A 21224-nucleotide genomic window follows, 5' to 3' on the forward strand; every position below is an offset into this window, starting at 1 on the left:
ACCATCGATCCAGTCGCAGCCCGAGGCAGTGCCTCCACTAAGCCACGACTGCCCATCTCATCTAGAGGACTTGTAAATTGAACCTCTGGTCAAAGCAATACGCAAACAAATTTCCAGATGCAGACGGGCAGGTGCACCAGGCCCGAACGGCATACCACAGTTGCTATATAAACAGGACCCAGACTTCTGGAGCAATGCACTAGTCCCAGTAATAGGACACGCTTTTAGAACTACAGAAATCCCAGAGTCGTGGCGAGGCTCCATCATCAGAATCATATTTAAGCAAGGAGCAAGATCAGATCCAATCAACTACCGCCTGATAGCCCCGATTGACACGGAGGCCAAATACTATGCAGGTACTGTGCTTAAAGACCTGGTCGCCTAGTCCACAAGAAATAGTATTATACCAACGACTCAAACGGGTTTCCGCCAAGGGCAAGGAACTATAACTGACATCATGGCCTTAACCATGCTCATGGATGCAGCGAAGCCAGGTAAACATCCCCTATACCTTTGCTTCATAGATTACTCAGCAGCCTTCGACCACGTTGAACGTCCCAAACTCTGGCAAAACCTGAAAGAATGGGGGATTCCTTTAACCCTCCTAGACCAACTCATACAGCTGCACACAGACATGGGTCAGAATCAAATTAGGTGCTGGAAGGCATCTCAAGAAAAATCATTACAACAGAGGACTAAAAGCAAGGATGAGTCCTGGCCCCTTTGCTTTTCAGCCTTTTCATGGCGGGCCTGCCGGCAGAACTAGACGCTTGCTCCTCACACGCCCCGAAACTAGGTGCCATGGTACTGCCAAACTTACTTTATGCTGACGGCCTAGTGCTGATTAGCAGAACACCAATAGGACTTCAGCATCTTTTAGATGCCACCCACAACTTCCCAATAGGAACGCAATAAAAAAAAGTTATGAGCGGCAATCACAAGAAGTCAAGTCCCAGCTGGTACATGGATGGCAAACGCCTGGACCAAGTAACAACCTATAAATACCTGGGCGTACTTTTAGATAAAAACGATTCCTTCAAACCACAGCTTGAATCCTTACGAAGCAAGGGAGTAATGACCTGCTTGGCATTAAAGCCCCCTGAAGAAACTGCTGCCGGACTGAACACTTGACCCCCTATTAAAATTCCTACGAGCAAAACTACAGCCAGTAATCACCTATGGGAGCGAATCCATGACTGGAGGAGATGCTGCTCCCCTCGACTGTAAAATTGAAACTTCCTACCGGGCGATATGCCAGCTCCCCAAATACATTTCACCGGCTCAAATAAGGCTGAAATTTGGAATTCAGAACAGGGAAATAGAAAGGCAGGGAGCCTTCTTAAAGAGCTGGCACAAAATCAGAGCTGGTGACACAGAGACCTTGAACAATCAACTCTGGCTTGAGCGGTCCCGCACTGGTAAGCTGCCTGCTAACGTCTACCTTCTGAACTCCCTGCAGGCCCTCAGGCTACGGCTGGAAGTCGGCCCGATCAACCAGTTTATGCCACCGTGAGAGAGAAGAGGGGCCAATCAGTTTTGCCGTCTGTGTGCAAATGACACAGACTTTGATTCACATCATATGCAAGAAGTTGGATGACCTTCAGAAAACACTGTTAAAACCACTATTTAAGCAGCATGGAGTAAGGACCTGCAGGCAGGGAGTGATGCTGTGCTTTAATCCCTCATTAGTGCAGCTAAACTGTCGCCTTACAAAATTCTTTGATCTGACAGCACTGGGACTGAAAAACTCTTGCTGCCAATCGTAGAGATCCACAAAAGACTATAGTAGACACTGAAAGGGACCACTCCCTGGTTTAAAATTAGACAGTTCAAACAAATGACTTCAAATAGCACTGCTGACACATGTTTGCAGACCTATCATAATCGGAACAATTTTATGTTTAATAACAAGGATTTTTTTTTTTTTACTTTGTACTTATCAGCCTGCAATGTTCTGAATGCAACGGTTTTAAATAATCATGCATAATAAAATTACCTACCTTACACTGAGGCGCTATCAGTATCAGTGTCACGTTGCTGATTCTGCATTTGCTGAGTACCCGGTGTATCAGTGGTGTCGGGGGGAAAAGAGCGTATGCCAAGCTCTTTGACCAACTTATCCATAGCGCATTCCCTTGGGACCAGTGGTCCGGTTGTCTGGATGCGAAGTGTTGGCATTTTGCATTCTGGTGTGTTGCAAATAGGTCTATTTGTGGAGTACCCCATTTCGGGAAAAGCTTCTGTTTCCTGCTGGTTGTGCTCCCATTCGTGGGAAGCAGACGCCGGTCTGCTTCCACATTTTCCTTTCCTGGGAGATGTATTGCTAGTAGGTCTATTTTCAGTGGAAAGGCCCATCTCCAAATTTCCTGTGCTAGCTCTGATAATGGTACTGATTGTGTTCCTCCTTGTTTGTTGATGTAGAACATTATGGTTGTGTTGTCTGTTTGGACCAACACCCTGTTCCCGTACAGCTCTTTCTGAAAGGCTTTTAAGGCTATGAATACAGTCTTTAGTTCCAGGTAGTTGATGTGTCTAACTACATCCTGCTGCGACCATAGACCCCTCACATTGAGCTTGCTCATGTGTGAGCCCCACCCCAACTGGGAGGCGTCCGTTGTGATGATCACTGTCTGTGTTGGTTGTGTGAATGGCTTCCCCCGCGATACGTTTTCCTTCTTCCACCACCCTATTTCCTGATGCACTGCGTGCGTGACAACCACAAGAACGTCCCAACTCCCTGTGGCCATTGCTGCTGGATCCATTCCTGGAATGGTCTCATGTGTAGTCGAATATTTGGGACTAGGTGGATGCAGGACGCCATCATGCCCATCAGTTTGCTCACCGTCAGAAATTGTCCCTTGCGGTAAGGACGCGTTAAGGACGCGTTTCCTTCAGTATCACCAATGTTCTCTTCCTGATAGGGGAACACCTTGGCCTGAATGGTGTTGATCTCTGCCCTTAAGAATATCTGGATCTGCTCTGATTTTGTTGACGATTTCTCCCAATGGATTGAGAAACCCAGTCTGGTCAGTGTTAGTATGACCTGCTTGATATGTAGTCTGCATTGGTCGTACGAACTTGCCTTTACGTGCCAGTCGTCAAGATAGGGGTATACGTGTATCCCTTGCCTCCGTAGGTGTGCTGCGACAGCTGCTAGGCATTTTGTAAACACCCTTTGTGCCAATTTGAGGCCGAATGCCAGTACTGTGAACTGGTAGTGGCTTTGATCGCAAACCTCAGCAGGCACTTGGGTTTGTGGTTGATGTGGATGTGTAAGTATGCGTCCTTTAAATCTATAGTAGCCATGAAGTCTCCTTGTTGTAGTCGTGGTATTACCTCTTGTAGGGAAGTCATCTTGAACCTTTGTGTTCTTATGAATTTGTTCAGGAACCTTACATCTAGGATAGGTCTTAGTGTCACGTCCACCTTTGGCACTAGGAAGTAAGTGGAGTAAACCCCTTTGCTCCTTTGTTCCCTTGGTACCACCTCTATTGCCTCCTTGCTGAGTAGTTCTTGTGCTTCTAGCTGCAAGAGCGAGAGTTCCTTTGCTGAGTGTGCCCTGTTTTCTGTTCGGAGGCTGTCTTTCTAACTATATACAGTATCCGTATTGTATGATGTTTTGTATCCATTTGTCCGATGTGACCTTTCTCCATTCCTGGATGAAGTTTTACTCTTTCCCCTACCGGTGTTAAGTGTTCAAGGTGCTGTTTGTCATTGCTGTTTGTCATTGAACATTTTGCTCGAGTTTCCCTTGATGTCCTTCCGCCCACCCGGAGGTGTTTCTAGGGTGGGGGCATTTTCTTTGATTAAGTCACTTGGTTGAGGGCTGTTGTCCTCCTCTCCGTGTTTGTCCTCGCCCTTGAAAGGACTGTCCCCAGGACTGGTACTGCCAGTTCTGCCGCTGCTGGCTTTGGTTGTTCCCTTGGTAGCCTTGCTGGAACGTTTGGTGCGATGTGGAGGGCGCGTTGCTTCCCCTACCACCCGGTCTTCTCGTGGGTGTGCCCCTTCTCATTCCCCTGAACTAACACCCCCATGGACCTTGCAGTTTTGTTGTCTTAAGCTGAGTCAACTTGTCGTCGACTGGTGTGCCAAACAGTTGCTCTCCATTAAAAGGTGTTTAGAATGTTGCTTTGCACCTCTGGCTTGAATCTCGAAATTGAGCCATGTGCGTCTTCTCTCAGTCACTCCTATCAATAGCCTGCTTGATGTTTCTGCCGCATACAATGCCGATTTTAGGCATGTATTCGCCATGGTTTTCCCCTCTTCTACCAGGTGAGTTGCTCTTTGCTGGTACTGTTCCGGTAGATGTTTTAGGAGCTGTCCTACTTCATCCCAGTGTTGGTAAGCGTGCCTGTTGATCAGGGCGTTGGAGATAGCGATGTGCCATTGGATTACCGCATTTCTCTCCACTTTCCTCCCTGTGAGATCCATCCTCCTACTCTCCTTGTCTATAGGTGGTCTGGCATTAGTGGGTACATTGGCCCTCTTGGCCGTTGCTGCAATAATGGAGTCGGCTGGCACTGTATTTCTTCACAGTCCTAGGGGTCACAGCATTGCATGTTGCAGGCTTGTGAGAAGTTGGCCTGGTATATGATGTTCACTAGTTAAAGTGACCACCTTGTACCATGCCAAGCAACCCTTATGGTGTGGTTGTAAGTCAACCTTTTCGGACTAGCTGCCCTAGTGGTAGCGTAGGCTAAGCAGTCTTTGAGGCTAAACTCGTGAAGCGTGTTAAGCCAGCTGTTTTACCAAATGCAACCCCCTTTTATACCACTGAAAGGACACCACACAGATATATATTCAAAATATATATGTATTTATTTCTCAAAGTAACCCCTAGTCTCTTTATGAGCACAGGAGCACAAATCGTCAAACAAGATTATCACAGAATACACAGAAGTTGCACTTTATATGGATAGGCCCTGGTGGCCACTCGAACCATATACTAAAATAGTGGTACAAGTACCACGAACAGAAAAGGGAAAAGGCCTAGGGCCTCTAGAATCGCTGGGCCTACAAGGAGCTAACGTCAGTTAGTGACCAGGAGGTCCACGGGTGGCGTGTGCAGAGCAAATAGTCACACGCGTGCTCCCATAGGTTTCAATGGGTGCGTAAAAAGTACAAAGTTACTGCAAAGGAGATCTTCCGGGTTGACTAGGAACTTAAGATTTGGAACACAGGCACTAGAGATGTATTACTACACATGCGCACCGGAGTACCAGCTTTACCTCACCCACAGGAAGCGGGTGCATAGGCCTCAAAGTGCGTCGGGTTTCTTCTATCTGTTCCGTTGAGCCTGGGACAAAGATGCTGCAGGCGGTCGGTCCGGGAGAGATGCGGTGGATCCAAGGGTGGATCGGAGATGTTGAAGACCTGTAAGCAGAGGGGACAGTGTTCACAGTCACTAGCCAGTGACCGGCGTGGCACCAGGTAGGTACCAGGCGATGTCGGGTGCAAACAGGTGATGAGGGGTAGCTTGTCTCCGCAGCCACGTGGTCCCTGAAGGTCGACGACGTCCAGGAGTCGGCTCACGAGCTGTCCCACGCAGGCTCTCGCTGTCGGCGGTGTCGGCGACTTGGTCGAAGCAACCAAGCCTTGGCAAAAGCAATTGTAGGAGGATTCGGAAATCAGCTGTTGGTTCTGACCAGCAAGGTCAGAGGGATTGCTCCTTTGGAGAGGAGCAAGGGCCAGTCTGGAGCAACCAGACCAGCGGTGTTTTTCGTAGAGTTCGTTGCCAAGATGGCCACTAGCCAGCGGGCCAGCAACCGGTTAGGCGCGTCGAGTGGCAAAATGCAGAAGGGCCCCACGCAGGTCGTGGAGATGCTGGAGGGCTCACCTTTGGTGCAAATGCTGCTCGAGAGTTGGGCTTCTCAGATCCCAAAGCACAACTTGGAGGGAGCCTCGGTTGTTGCACTTGTCAGCTTGTCGTAGTCGATCCAAGATGGCTGGCTCCACGTGTCTCGGTGCCTCCACGGGTCTCCTCTTTTCAGGGACTGTGGATCGGGCAGTGAGAGGTCTGGAGGTCCAGGTCTTGTCAGTCTCTGGGCTCGGGCGGGAGGCGGCGGCAGAGCAGACGTTGATTCGCCGGATGGTGCTTGCGTTAGCAAGGTGGTCACTCCCTGACCACAGGGGAGATTGGCTTCAGTCCTCTGTGCAGCAGAGCATCGAAGTTCCCGTCTTCTTCTTAGTGTTAAGTTGATTTCAGGATGTCTGAAGTCTTAGGACACAGCTCCTACCTTTAAGCGGATTCTAGGGGCCGGACTACCTGCTAGGTCCCTCCCTATGGGTGGGACCAGGAAGGGGGGTGGTTACACCCCCAATCCTTTGTCCAGCTCGCCCCAGGCCCGGGACTGGTGTGCCCCAGGACCGGTTTGAACTGGCATATGCACCGAGGCTCCTTGTGAGCCACAGGCATGTCTGGTTTCTTTCAAGCCCTACCTGACCAATACACAAAATCCTGTCTGGGGTGGTGCACGCACCTCCCCTGGCAGGAAACCCTTTGTCCACACCTCCCAAGCTGGAAGGACTCCCAGCAGCAGGAGGGCAGACTTGTGTCTGTGGTGGCAGCATCCATTTTGTGGAGCTGAGGCTATGTCTGATTTTACCCGGGTTTTCAGGTACTGTACATGTCGTGTCCCTCTAGAAGGGTGGATTGCTAACCCCGTCGCCAGAATTGGCGAGGGGTTAGTATTCCAATTCGTATGACACCTTACTCGACATGTTTTGATAAAGCCAAACCAAAGATAGCATTTAACCGCGAGGTTCATAATGCACTTAAGAATATATGGTATGACGATATCTGGAAACAGTAGAAGGAAGTTGTTCCGACCACTGCAGACAGGCTCAGCTCATGCCAGAGCACCATCTCACATGGAACCAAGCACTCTGCCTTCAGGATTGTTAAGGCCTGCCATAGAAGTGACTTATAGGTTACCAGGTGTCCCATTTAAGGTTAGGTATAGGTATACTACACCTAAGTAAGAGGTGATTACGCCAACTTACCCCAGCTGAGTGATCAGCCAGTTGTGTCAAATTGTTAGGCCAAGCCTGGGGTGGCATAATACATGCTTCAGCCCTTGGCAGGCCTTGGGTACACCAATGCCCTGGGTACCTAGTGTACACTGGTACAGGGGCTGACAGGGTGATCCACTTCCAATTGGTTATACACCTAGGGTGCACAGTTTTAATTTAGTAGAGAGAACAGCAGGCTGGGGGTCTGATTGGCAGGCCCACAGCCTCAATATGTCCAAAACCAGTGAAGCAAAAAGCAAAAATTTGGGGTGACCATAGGATAGCAGACCCTACTCTCCTACAAGGCTCCTTAAAGGCCTCTCTTCCTTGAGCCAGCACACTGGTGAGCATGGACAGGAATTGGCTTAGTTTGTTGTGGTAGTAGAGTTTTCAGGAGGAAACATGATTTCGGCTACTCTTCCTCCATTTTCACCCCATAAGTCTGTGCAGCCTTCTGAACGACCATGTTGTAGACCCTTATGTCGTCTGGCGGCGAGGGCCTCGAAGGGCACGTATCTACCCCTTCAAGGCGATTCAGTGTCAAGATCTTGCCAAACCATGTCTTGCGCCTCCGAAGGTGTCGAGTACTGGTAGGATTGAAGGTCTTCATCGCCTTCTACCACGAAATAGTAGTCTGCGTCCCCAATTTCCTCGACTGGTTCTGAGGTTTTCGCCGGTTCTGCATCCTTGTCATCTCCTTCGACCACAGGCTTCGGCGGGATGGTGTACTGGCTCATTTTCTCGTCCAAGTCCTTTTTCCATTGAAGGATGCTCGCCATTTCGGCCTAGAGCCTCCTCTTCCTCTCCATGTCCATCTCGGCGGCGTGTTCGGCGTAGAGGGCTGGAGCGCTTCTTTTCGTGGCCGTCGACGAAGTCTGCCTTCTTTTCTCGGCGCTGAGGTGTCCATTTAGAGGGCAACCTTCGACGAACGTTGTCTCGAGGGCTTTCAACAATTGGGAGTCCTTTTTGAAGGATCCGCTGGTAGCTGTTGTAGACGGCAGAGCTCCCTCCGAGGACTTCGCTTCACGTCTGCGAGTTTCGCTCTGGGTTTCTGCTTCACCCTTTCGAGGTTCGCCCGAGTGTTTAGGGGTTGACGACTCCCTTACCTCCTTCGACGTCTTATGGACCTAGACAACCTCTTCTGGCCCTTCAGCGAGGTTGTCGTCCTCTCCACTGGAGAGACCCTAGTCTTGGAGCAATGGAGGTGGCACCTGGCACTGCATGTCGTGGTTCGCCCTTCTCTGCCTCTCCCTTACTCTGAGGGTCTTCTGTGTAAACGCAGAGCAGGCGTTGCAATCTTCGCTGCTGTGGTCGAGCGGCAAGCAGAGGTTGCAGACTGGATGCGTACTTGTGGTGGCAATTGGTGCAACGTCGTTTTGTCCATCCCTGCACTCAGGGTGCCCCCTGCAAGCGCATCCTCGGAACGTCGATGTTTTGGTCACAAAACTTCGACCCTCATCGCTCAGGTTACCTGACGTCAGGTGTAGTTGAAAATTTGCTTCTTCGATTTTCCTGGATTCCCTTTCCAAAACTCTGGCACTCTTCGGTAACGATCCAGACCCAACGGCAGAAAAAAGAATCTGGAGATGGCGACCAAAGGTGGGAGCTTCCGCAGGAAGCGCGCCGACGACACGAAGGACACAAAATGGTGGGACGCCGCCACCCACCTGGGCCACGAAAGGGAAGAAAAAAAAAAAAAAAAAAAGAATACTACGATTCTGGACCCAACAACAAGATTAATTTTTTTATTTAGGTGGAACAAACAGGCAATGAGATTATACAAATCTATAAGTTCCTTGTTTTAGGGGTACATCATCATATCTTTTTCCATTTAATAGTACAGCAGATGCAATGGGGCTGTCTCGCATGGGTTCCCAAATGTCCATAAGGTAACTCGCCCCATCTGAACTCAATCCTAACAGCAAATCTCCTATGTCTGTTCACACCTTATAAGCCACATCGCGGTGGGTTATAAGGTACCATCATATTTAGAAGCCACAATTGCCTTCCCCCCTCCCCCCCCCTCCCATTGAGGTAACTCAACTTCCTGTCTTCCCTCCCTCCCCTCCCCCCTTCCCTCCCCCCCCCCCCCGACGCGACTCTGTGACATGTGTTTCTAAGACCGCAAGTGCTGTGCAATGCCTATCTGCTGTGAATCATTAGCTAGTGTATCCTGGATACTGACAGGGGCTATTTTGGATCTCAGAGAGGTCAGTGAACATGTCAGCGTATCATGGGTACTGCTCTCGAGTGGGATCTTGTGAGGGTTATTTACCTTTCTGCTTCAGGGTCCCCATCTGATTCTGCATCCGACAGTCTCAGCGCAAGTACAAGAGCTTCCCATGCTCTCGCTGCCTCTAGCGATTTATCATTATTCGTTTTGTAAGCGGCTTCCAATCTCATAGTACCTTCACATTCAGCCCATCTCAGGAACCTCTCTCCACCTGTCCAAACTGGGGCTTTTTTTTATCCTTGCAGCGATTTCCCTTTTTGCTAGCGCTAACCCCAAATCTAAAAACTTGCTGGTAATCTTTGTTTTAGCAGTGTGAGGGAACCAGTGTAGTAGGCAGTGGGCCGGGTCTTTCCCAATATGTCGTTCTGTTATTTCCTTGAGCAGCTCTATTACTTCATCCCAGTAGGTCAGTAGCCCAGGACAATCCCATCCCAGTAATTCAGTAGCCCGGGACAATCCCACACAATGTGCCGCAGGTTAGCTCCTTCCAACCCACATCTAGGGCACTGGGCTGTCTGAATATTGAAATATTTATTAATTTTTGCTGGGGTCAGGTAGGCCCTGTGTAGAATAAAGAATTGGATCAGTTGGAATCTAGCATTCCTATTACATTTCCAGGGCCTTTCTACAATTGCTTCTCAGTCCTTCTCAGGGATCTCTTTGCCTAAATCTTCTTTCCATTTCTGTTTCAAGGCTAACTGGCGGGGGGGGGGGGGGGGGGGGGGGGGGGGTCTACTGTTCCTGGGTCATTCGGCGGTACAGGCAAGTTACTGCTTTTATGGTTCCTGCCGCTAGGACTACATATTGACAGGCCATAGATGTCGATGTTCGGAGAGCCCCTCCCCCAATGCCTTTGTATGGCCGCTACTAAAGCTTGGTGAACCAGGTAGTCTCCTCGCGGTAGCTCAAAACGATCCCTCAGGGTCGCAAAGGGGAGCAAAGTATTTTCTTCATACAGGTCTCCCATTGTTGTCAATCCCAGATCGTTTCACTGGTTCAATGTTGCCCAGTTTCCCCCATGTGGAAACGCGAAACACGTGGCTATGGGTATCTCAGGGGCATATGGTCGAGCTATCCGCGCTCTCCGCTGGCTCAGATTCCAACAAAGCCGGAATGTCTTTACCTCCATTGACAAGGTTCGAAAAGGTAGCTGGCATTGCAGTATAATGCGGGCTGAAACAGCCCGGGGGTACCCGACCCTCTCTTTCACTCCTCGGTATTCCATTGCCACCGCCTGTGTCAGCCATAGCAACTGGGCCACTAAATAATACCTCTCGAAATCTGGGGCCGGCCACCCCCCGGCCTCCCTTGGGCGCTGTGGGGTCAGAAACACCACTCGTCGCCCATCATTGTACCAGAGGACACTCGTAACCATAGATTGCAATCGTTTGAAGGTGGGTATCCATATGGGGAGTGTCCTAAAGTAGTATAGCAATCGAGGTAGTGCCACAATTTTAAGTAGAGCCACTCGTCCCGCCACTGAGAGCGGGAGTGTCCTCCAAAAATCCATATTCCCTTGCAGCCACATTACCCTCCGCTAAACCCACTTGAGTAGGATAGACTGACTCCCAAATAAGTTAAGCAGTTCTATTCCCATTGGACTCCCTTGGTTGTTTGGGGGCCCGCCGCCCTCATCGTCGTGGGAAACTAGCACGATTTCCCCCCAATTTACTCTGAGGCCTGCTACCTGTTCCAGGTCAGTTAATTGCTGGGCCCCCAGCAAGGCCCCTTCGGTGTTAGCCAAGAACATAAGGAGGTCGTCCGCATATAGGGCTATGTGATGGATTCTCTCTCTCGTACTCGGAGGCCATCATATCTCGTCCCTGATCTGGCCTGCGCTACCAATGGCTCCATTGCTAAAGCAAATAAATGGCAGCCCTGTTGTGTCTCACGTCCCACTTCACATTTAGCTGATATTAGGCCTCCCGTCTTGACCCTGGCTGTGGAGGATTTATATAACAGTGCCATCCAATTCACAAATCCATCCCCCAGCCCATAGGCCCGGAGCACTCCAAAGAAGCAGCTCCATTCCAGGCTGTCAAAGGCCTTTTCAATATCTCTCGATAGAATGGCAGTTGCTTGTTTTGAATATGTATCTACATCTAAGACCCGAATTAACCTACGTACATTAATAGCTGTGTTACGTTTCGGTATAAAGCCCGCCTGATCTTCATGGACTAAGTGAGACATGTGTGGTAGTAGGCAGGTTGCTAATATTTTGCTCAAAATCTTATAATCAGTTGGGGCCATTGACAACGGTCTATAAGCGACAACGACAAGATGGCGGAATAATGCAGGCGGAATAATGCACAGCATAGCGAGTCTGGAGGCATGTCTTCGGTAGTGCTGATTTGACATGGCACACTGGCAGTGTCCCATGTCGACTTTGTCGTTTGTCTCCACCAAGGCATGCACATTGCAGTTTAGCAGACCCTCTTTAGTTCCAATGCCTTAGGTACCATTTACTAGGGACTTACGGGGGGGGGGGGTGGGGGGTGGGGGGGTTCGGGGCTACTAACATTGCCAATCGTGGAACAGTTTTAGGGAAAGAACACTGGTACGGAGACCCTGGTTAGCAGGGACCCAGTAATCAAAGTTGCATTGGGGGGGTACTGCAACAGAAACACATTTACCTACAATGGGGGAAATACACCCACAGCATGGAAAGTTAAATGTCACTTACACACTGCAGCACCTATTGTGCCATCCACTACAGGGGCAGTGAAAGCAAGGCTTCAGGCCTATCCTGTGTAGCTTAGCAGCAGTAGCTTAAACCCTGATGTACAGACCTGTATAAAATCACGCTTTTGACAGGAAGAAAAAACGGATTTTAAATATTAAAAAAGCCACTCAATTGTGCCGCATGCGTACTGGCTAATCTGTATTAGCTATCCTGCAACTGCCCAGCCTGTACTTCCCCTTAATTACGAGTCAGACATGAAAACGGCTACCAAAGCAGAGGTATTGGTCTGGGAGTGGGGATGTGAGTTCTTCCCCTGAAAGGAGGACCAGTTCAAGTGGGCACAGGAATGTAATTAGGTTAAAAAAGGGCCAGTCATATCACAAGCAGATCGTCAGGTGAAACTTGGGAAGTCCCACCTATTCTCTCCTTTGTTAGGCTGGCACCAAACCCAGAGGGAGGAAAGCTACCCCCAGAACTGTTTAAGAGACCACGGAGGAGTACCATCACAAGCAGATATTAGGTGACACTTGGGAAGTGTCAGCTTTTGTCCCCTTATTCAGGCAGTGACGGCAACACTACCTCCAGAGCTGGAAGGGGCTTCTCATTCTCTTTGCCACACCTTTGGGCCTCGGCTCTGCACAGGGGAAGAACAGTTTATCCAACTTGCATTTTAAGGGCGAGGAGCAAGTTGGATGGTTTGCATTTGCAGTAAGGCAAACCAGAACTAATGAAAAAGTGGATAGGGATGCCCCACGGAATTTTTGCCCCACGAGTTTGAAGAGTGCCCTGGAGTGATACCCACCAAGTAGCTGGTAGTTGGCAGAAAAATTGCATCCCCAGAAACTGTCCAGAGAACACTTTCAGGACATGCAGATGATCCGAAGAGGCCAGGGCCAGTGTCTGAACCGGGGAGGAGCACTGAAGGACTAGACCCCAACTCTTTTGAACACAGGAAAAGGATGCGACTTCCAAGGGTCAGTTGGCAGACCTGTGTGACCACAAAAAGAACAAGCTGAAAGAGGGCTTTTCCTGGAAGTCCCGCTAACCTGTGGCAACTGGATCTGTTCTGCGCTGTAGGACATCGCGAGTCTCGGAGGTCCTGGGAGCCTTAGAAGTGTGGTCTGGTTCCCAAACAACCAGAGGAGTAAACTTTGTCACCTTTGAAAAACGTTTCAGAGCTAGAGTGAGTCCTGCAGAGCAAAAGTATCTGATCTGAAGGTCCACGGCATCCAACTAAATTTCAGCTTCACCGGTTATGGCTGCCAACACCTCCAAAAAGATGACCAAGTCCCATCCCATATTTGGACTTGCAAAATGTTCTATTTAATGTGTGTGACATCTCGCAGGTGTTGAGCTTATCGTTTGAGGAGGTAACCCGCCCACCCCAAATGATCCACTTTCCTACGCAGAGGATAAGATCTTTACATTCATCAAGTACTGGATAGCAATGACTGTCGTTGAAACAGGCATGTCTTCTTGCATGTTCTTCTCTCATAAGGTAGCAGTGATTGGTTGGATTATCTGTAATTTGATTTCCCAATTCAAAAACACATTAACATCTTTCATTTTGATTTGAAGCAGGAACAGGGGAGATATTTACAAATTAGTATATTACCAGTAAAGCAGCAGATTCAAAAAATACCAGTCACAGGAAACAGCCTAATACAGACACCCACCAATGAACTAAATACCCTTTCTCCAACCATCACACCTGTATAACCCAGAAGTACTAGCTCACCTCTCTGCACTGGAATTCCCAAAAGAGTAATCTTTTGAAGGTCTGCTGCTATAAAAGGATGAGGACTGCATTGGGAAGACCCCTGAAACAGCATTGGAGAAAAAATAGGAGATTAAAAAAATTGTATTAATTAATTCAGCGTGCAACCAGTACTAGATGTATAGGACCAATATAAATAAACAACCTTCCATAGAATCACATGCTTGAATTGCTCCCACCATCTAGCTGGCGGCACACGGCAGTGTTAAAATAGCAGTATACTTACGTCACCATGCGTGCAAGACTTTACAGCATCATTATAGGAGCATAATTATTTAATTTGAAAAGAGGATTTCCAGCCAATTAGTGGAAAACTGGTAGATGCAGATAGGAGAACTAGATGGAACAGGATATTAGCAGGAAATACCAGAGAATGATAAGCCACCCTGAAAAAGAGCGGAAGTTGGACTTTTGATGTGTAATAGTGTTATAAATAACAATGCATAAAACTCTCCCCTCTGTTGGAGATGGGTGATAAACAATGAGTGCGCACCCAGGGGTCAAAGAGATACAAGATACTCAAATAGGATCGGTGGGACCTTGGTGTAATTCAAAGCCAAGCAATAATGACAGACCTCCAGAAACAGCAGTAATGCAGGTGACCAGCAAAAACCGATCACTTCTATGTGGCATCTGTTACCCAAACCACCCGTTTGTTGTACAGTACCCAAAAGAGGGCACAAGAGAGCACACAATATACCCTGAGAGAGTGCCCGTAAGAGGCAGCATGCGAGAGAGACGGAGCATGAGCGCACACTCAATAAGAAATGTACAAGTTTGAACCCTGATAGATCAAGGCTTCCATTCTGTCAAGTGCTTAAAAAAAAAAATCATGTTATTTTCAGTGTATGATTGTAAAACTAGTAAGAATGTTACAAGCAAAACAAGTGAAAAACACAAAAATGCCAATAGTAAATAATACTTAATTATGCTCAGACAGGTTTCAAAAACAAATATCCAACTGAAAACCAGGATCTTCCGTTCACAACGTATGCAGGGACACAAGGTACGCACAATGGGGGTTTGGAGAGGTTACAGAAGGATGCCAGGTATGGTACAGTGGTGTTTGGCTGGTAATGCAGGATGTCTATTTTAGAGCCGTTGTGTTTGGATCTCCATTAGGACACCAGTGTGGGTCGTGGTGTCGGGGGTTAAGGAAGGATGCAACTGCAAATGGAACATTTGAGTAAAGGGGTTGCAGTACAACTGGGTGTGAGATTCTGAGGACTGGGTTGACAGGACAGAAGTAAGCAACATTTTGGGAGTTTACAGTGGCAATATAACTAGGTATAAGCTGTGCTCAGGGGTGGGGGGGGGGGGGGGGATGTTGTAGGATTACCAGGGACCCAATGGATATGAGGGACAGGCATACTCCAGCTAGGAGGATTTGTCCACTCTCTGGGACATTTTCATGTGGCGTAAGAGGTAGCAGGATGCCACATAATTACTTCTTTGGGAGGTGGCACAGAGGAGTGTAGGCCCCTTGAGTTGTGGACAAGGGCCTAGTACTGTTGACAGCTGGGCCTGGGATTTGGAGTGTTATTACAGGAAGGTGGGGAAATGTAGAATGCAGTTTGCTCCCATTTTTAACTGGTATATTTGGAAGTACAATACTCTGCATAATTAGTTACCATTGTTCATGGATGAAAACTATAAGAAAGCAGGACTATGCCACACAAAAAATATATACATATATAAAATAGAAGTTTTTGGCCTGCAAATTTTGGTAATCCATGGTGCAATCGCTGGGAGAGGAGAGGAGATGAAGTTGCACTTATTTCACAAAGGCTGAAAGTTTTGTTAGACTAAAGAACGTCAGTTACCTCCAAATCAGATTTAATGTGGTGTCAAATAGGAGGATGGCAAAGCCCACGGTACAGCGTGGTGGGGCGAAGGGAGTGCAGGACTGTAGTTTGAGGCAATACTTTGTTTCATGCTAACTTTATTTGCAGGCAGTCTTTTGACCAATGCGTACAGTTTGTGTGATTGCACGAAAATACCACCCCATGTAGAGAAAGTATAAAGGAGCACAACTGCCAACTGTAAAATAGTAATAAAAAAACCTACTATAAACTGTTCATAGGAGTAAAATTAAATCCACTTTCAACATACTCCCATCTACATTTCTGTAACCTTCAAATTGTATCCTTTAGCACCTAGATTGGATGTTGTTTAACTCCTGTTCATGCTACATCTCAATGAACCTGTGCCAAGCCACCACAATGCGAGGATAAAAATTTGCACAGACTACCCATCCAGCCACCAACTCCAAGATGGAAAGTCCAATGCTTTACAAAAGTAAATTAAACTATCTATATAGTTTAAGTAGTTGTGTTTTCAGTGCTTAAGGCAGTATTTTATTGACTGACCGATAAGGTATCCATACTTGGACATAAAGCCACACTTTTCCTCTCTAGGGTCAGATTGGTGAGAACTACTTCTGTGCCCTATATATGCACCTATGTCACCTCTTTGGATTTAGTTTAAAATTCCTTGAAACTAAAAACTGAATCAATTAGGTACAACTTTGTATTGCCAAGTTCCAAATACCTGTTACTTTATTCTCCTCAGTTTGTCTCAAAACCAACTGTTTTTCTCGGCTGCGGTTTAGGAATTTCCAAGCTGGATCGGCCACAGACTTGTTATTGCTGAAGAAAAAAAAAAATGCAGCACATGAATTATACAACAACAAAAAATACTCTCAGAATCTTCTGCACACAGCAACTAGTTCTCTGCAATATATTCTTTCCACATGTGAGCAAATAGGAGATTGGAGTGCCAACCTCTGCAAAAGAGTATGGTCCCCACCATGTAGCTAACCAGATGAAGAACACAGTTGACTAACACTGAGAAATTCCCAACAACGAAGGAACACAACTGTCAAAAAAAGGACAGACCCTACATAATGGTCATCTATGCAGAGATCCAAGGGGCGTGGCTAAGCAAGCCACGATGGCGATCCTGCTTTGCTGAGGCTTCGCGGCTGGGCGCCTCTCGGAAGCTTTATGGAGCGTCCCAGTGAGCGCTAATCGGTGCAGGGGGCGTCGGAAGGTGACTGCATCGCAGTGGGATGCCGGTGGCTGCCGGGGCTCATTCCTACCCCTCGGAGCGGGACTTTGTCTGACTGCTGCCGCCAGCGCCGCAACCTAATTTTCAAGATGGCGCCGGAGCTCTTCTGCCCGGAGCGGGAGACGAAGTAAAGGGAGGCGGTGAAGCGGGCGGCACATTCCGCCAGTCAGCATCGGCACCCAGGGGGTGTGACCGAGGAACGGACCCACGAAGAGAGGCGCGGGACCCCGGAGGACGGAGGAGCTGCGCCGGCCCGGACGCACCGGCCATCTCGGACGCGCTGAGCCCGCCGTGACCCGGAGGTGAGCCCCGACATCGCCCTGGTCCACCCCGGGTGCTCACAGTAACTGACTCTGGGGAGTGCTGGGGGGAGCCAGGCTTTGCTGGGGGCGGTGGGACCTGGAGGCCCTCCGGCTTGCCCGACCGGAGCCCGCCTGACCCTAATATGGCCGCCTAAGGGACATCGGATCGTTCCTGGTGCAGCCGGCGAGGCCTTGATCCCCGTGTCACCGAGGCGACGGCCTTTTTGGAGACGTCCGAGGGAGCTGCTGTGCCTCTGACAGACGGATTGGCCGCATTCCCACCACGAGCCGCCTGGGACTCCCCCTGGTGCTTGGGGGGTCTCGAGACCTGACGGGGCCTACCGGGGCCGCCGGAGCGCGCGGGTGACGACCGCTCTGGGGGGAGCACTGTGGCCCGGGCCCGCCACCTGCGTCGGGTCCCGGAAATAGAGGTGCCGAGGGATTTCGATGACCTCGCCTCGGCTGTGGACCCTGAGAGAGAGGCGGGCCTGCACGAAAGCCACAAGAACGGCCCTTGAGTCCCCCCGCCTGGCCTAGGGGCCACCGCAGGGCCACTTCCATCGCGTCGACCACCAGTGGAGTCTCCGTGGGGGCAGCCTGGAGTTGGGAGCGTCCTGCTGGTGGTGTTTGGTGGCTGGTGTGGCCGATTCCTGTGCCTGAGCCGCGGAGGGAGCTTCAGTGGGCTGGCTTGGACTGCTACTCACCTGCACGGTTCCGCTCGAGGGACGACGCGGCTGTGCGTTCTGCCCTTCCTGGCATCACTGGGGGCTCCGGCGACCCAGCCGACGATACCGTCCCCTCCAAACCACGGGGAGTCACGATGGGGAAACCGAGAACCGCGCAGCATCAAGCGATCCCGGAGACGGCCCCGGAGAACATGCCTCGGACCTCGACTTGGTCCCCCAACGCGATGCCCTCCACAGATCTGTCAATCTCGGACAAGCTGGACAAGGTCCTCGCCGCCATTGAATTGTCCCGTCTGTCTATGGAAGAACGCCTGGGTACCCTGGCGACGGACGTCAATCTCCTCCGCGATGACCACCGTAAGCTGGCGGACCGGGTGCGTACGGAGGAACGGACGCTTGAGGAAATACAGCCCGTGCTAAAAGAGCAACAGCAGACGCTCCAGGGTGTCCTTACTCGTCTAGCCGCGGTGGAGGAACGCGCACAGGATTTGGAGGGCCGCTCAAGACGCTGTAACATCCGAGTGCTGGGGCTGCCGGAGAGAGTCGAAGGTGCCGACCCCATAGCATACATGGACACGTGGCTGAAGTCCTTCACCCCGTCATCTGACCGCACACCATTCTTTTCCATAGAGCGGGCTCACCGAGTGCCAGCCCGAAGGCCCCCGCCCGGTGCGGCTCCTCGGCCACTCCTCGCCAAGTTCCTACACTTCCGAGATCGGGATGCGGTGCTTCGGGCGGCGCGACTGGCTGCGCCGTTACGAGTGGAAAACAACCACATCATGATCTTCCCGGACTATGCCCGAGCGGTACAACAACCGAGATCTTCCTCCCTGGACGTAAAGCGGAGACTACGGGACAATAAGATCCAATATGCATTACTCTTCCCTGCCCGCCTCAAGATCCTCTATAACGGATCCTCCCTCTTCTTCACTTCCGTGGAGGCCGCGCAAGACTGGACAGATCAACATTTCCCGCGGTCATCCGCCTGTCATCCCCAAAGGGGCTCCCCCCTTAAGACTTTCAGTGCCCGGAAGCGGCCCAAGAAGCTCCGTAATATCGAATCCAGACCAACGCACGACTCGCCGGATCTCGAACAGATTATGCGAGAAAGACGGGAAGCTTTACAAGCAGTGATTGATCTACGCACCACACAGCCCTCAGACTCTATAGATCGACCTCCGCACCTGTTCTCCTCAGAAGGTGAAAACGACAGCGACAGCACCGCTTCGGGGGCAGATCAGGCGGCGCCCCCCCTCGCCACTCCGCAAACCGCAGATGGACTATTGGACGGACTGCCCTCTCCTACCTTGCCCTGAGGCAACTCAGGCACACGGACTATTACTTGGTATCCTTATCTGTAACGCATACCTAGCACCCGTAATATCCCACTCACAGGGACTGTCACCCTGCTCCGGACACATACTGATCCTACTACATGCCCACTCAGCGTGCAACCTCGCACTAGCATATCGTCACCCCCTATCATATAAAGCAGTTCTCCCCCCCCCCCCCTTGTGTTACGGGAGGAAGTTTGGACACATCGTTTCCCACACGATGAGTCCCATGTATTGGGACGGTTTCCCGCACCCCCACACGTTGTTTAATCCCCGGTTTACAAATGTCCCACCCTGCCATGGAGTTTCACACCACAGCACATCCGTTTTTCCAGGCTTCCGGTCCGCCGGCCCCCCTCGCATGCAGCGCATCCCTGAGGGTCCACAACACGACTTCCCTAATGGGCCTCTCACCCAGCCCCCACATGGAATCGACCGTCTATGACACGACTGATGACCAACGCAGACATTAATATACTCACACTTAATACACGTGGTCTACACACCCCACATAAGCGCTATGCGGTATACGCCTATGCGAAACGACAGAAGGCAGCTATCCTCTGCTTACAAGAAACCCACCTTAATTCCACCGAAGTCGGCAAACTACGAGTAAAATGGCGCGGACTCATCTGCGCCACGACCTACTCCTTGTTTGCCCGGGGAGCACTGATATGGATCCGCCCGGGAACCCCTTTTCGGGAACTTAGACGGGTAGTGGACGACGAAGGCAGATACGTTCTACTAGAGGGTCTCTTAGATGGGAGGGCTATCCTCTTAGGAAGCATTTACGCCCCAAATGTTGATCAGGATAAATTCTGGGATCGACTTACAATCTCTCTGGCCCAATTCACGGATATACCCTGGCTACTAGGCGGGGACTACAACTGTATCCTGGACCCGGGGCTGGACCGCTCACACCCCCCACTCCCACATTCCCCCACATACAGACCGATTTAAAGCATGGGTCGCACACTGGTCCCTCGCGGATGCATGGAGGCTCCACCACCCCCAGGCCCGTATTTACTCTTTCCACTCCATTCCTCATAACCTACGAGTCCGGCTTGATCGATTCTTATACACTGCAGCGCTTCTCCCGCAAATATGCCACTCGGACTATCTGGGTAGAGTTGTTTCCGACCATGATGCACACATTCTCGGCCTCCGATGGCGGCCCCCGCATCCCCCTGTCCCCACGTGGCGACTGTCGCGGGACTGTCTCACGGACCAGACCTTCACACACGACCACCGACGTAACATCCAAGACTACTTTACACATAACACGGGGACCGCGTCGTCCGCCCTGGTCGAGTGGGATAGCTTCAAGGTAGTGGCCCGTGGAGAATGCATTCGGTACAGAACCGGAGTGAGACACATCTTGGAGCGAGCCCTAGAGATGGCGGAGCAGCGGCTGGCGACGGCCACTAAGGCCGCAGACCAATCAGTAGCGACGGTAACTCAGGTCGCCCACGCCAAATCAGAATATCAAGCGGCGTGCGCGGACCTCCGTCGACACAATTTTCGGGCATATGCAACCCGAATGCACAAGGACCGTGACAAGTCGGGTACACTCCTGGCATGGCTCGCTAAGCAGGATACTGAAGTCCGGCCTATTACCGCAATTATAGATCCCCAGGGTACCCTGGTACAATCCCAGGACGAGATCCTTCAGGCGTTCTATCAACATTACTCGGCGGTCTACACTGTTCCCTCGTCTCTCGATCCCGGAGCCGTCGACCATTTCTTAGACCCTCTCCCCCTTCCCCGAATCTCCGCCGAAGACCGGAAGGGATTGGACGCAAAGATAAAAACAACTGAGATTACAAGCGCGGTACGTGCACTGGCCCGCGGCAAGGCCCCTGGCCTTGACGGGCTCCCACTTGAATACTACGCCACTTTCGCTCCACTATTGACCCCTCGTCTATCAGCAGTATTAGACTCGGCGCTAAGACTCGGCGAATTACCAGACTCTGAGAGCGTCGGTGATTGTGACATTCCCGAAACCCTCAACTCCTAGCATCCTATCGTCCCATCGCACTACTCACAGCCGACTGCAAGATCCTGGGGAAAATTTTGGCGGACAGATACTCAAAAATAATACGCCCGTTAGTACACCCGGACCAATGCGG

General features: G+C 50.4%; 1 protein-coding gene across 1 annotated transcript in view; it reads right to left on the reverse strand.

The window, feature by feature from the left end:
- The window catches only part of USP37 (ubiquitin specific peptidase 37), a 345091-nt gene that overhangs the window by 272725 nt on the left and 51142 nt on the right, over positions 1–21224 (reverse strand). Inside the window, exons 7-8 of the mRNA XM_085650037.1 lie at positions 16255–16352; positions 13666–13747 (exon numbers count right to left, since the gene is read on the reverse strand). Coding sequence (XP_085506163.1) covers positions 13666–13747; positions 16255–16352 — 180 coding nt within the window. The remainder of the gene's footprint in view (positions 1–13665; positions 13748–16254; positions 16353–21224) is intronic.

Source organism: Triturus cristatus, chromosome 3_2, assembly GCF_964204655.1.
Source record: "Triturus cristatus chromosome 3_2, aTriCri1.1, whole genome shotgun sequence".
Classification (NCBI taxonomy): domain Eukaryota; kingdom Metazoa; phylum Chordata; class Amphibia; order Caudata; family Salamandridae; genus Triturus; species Triturus cristatus.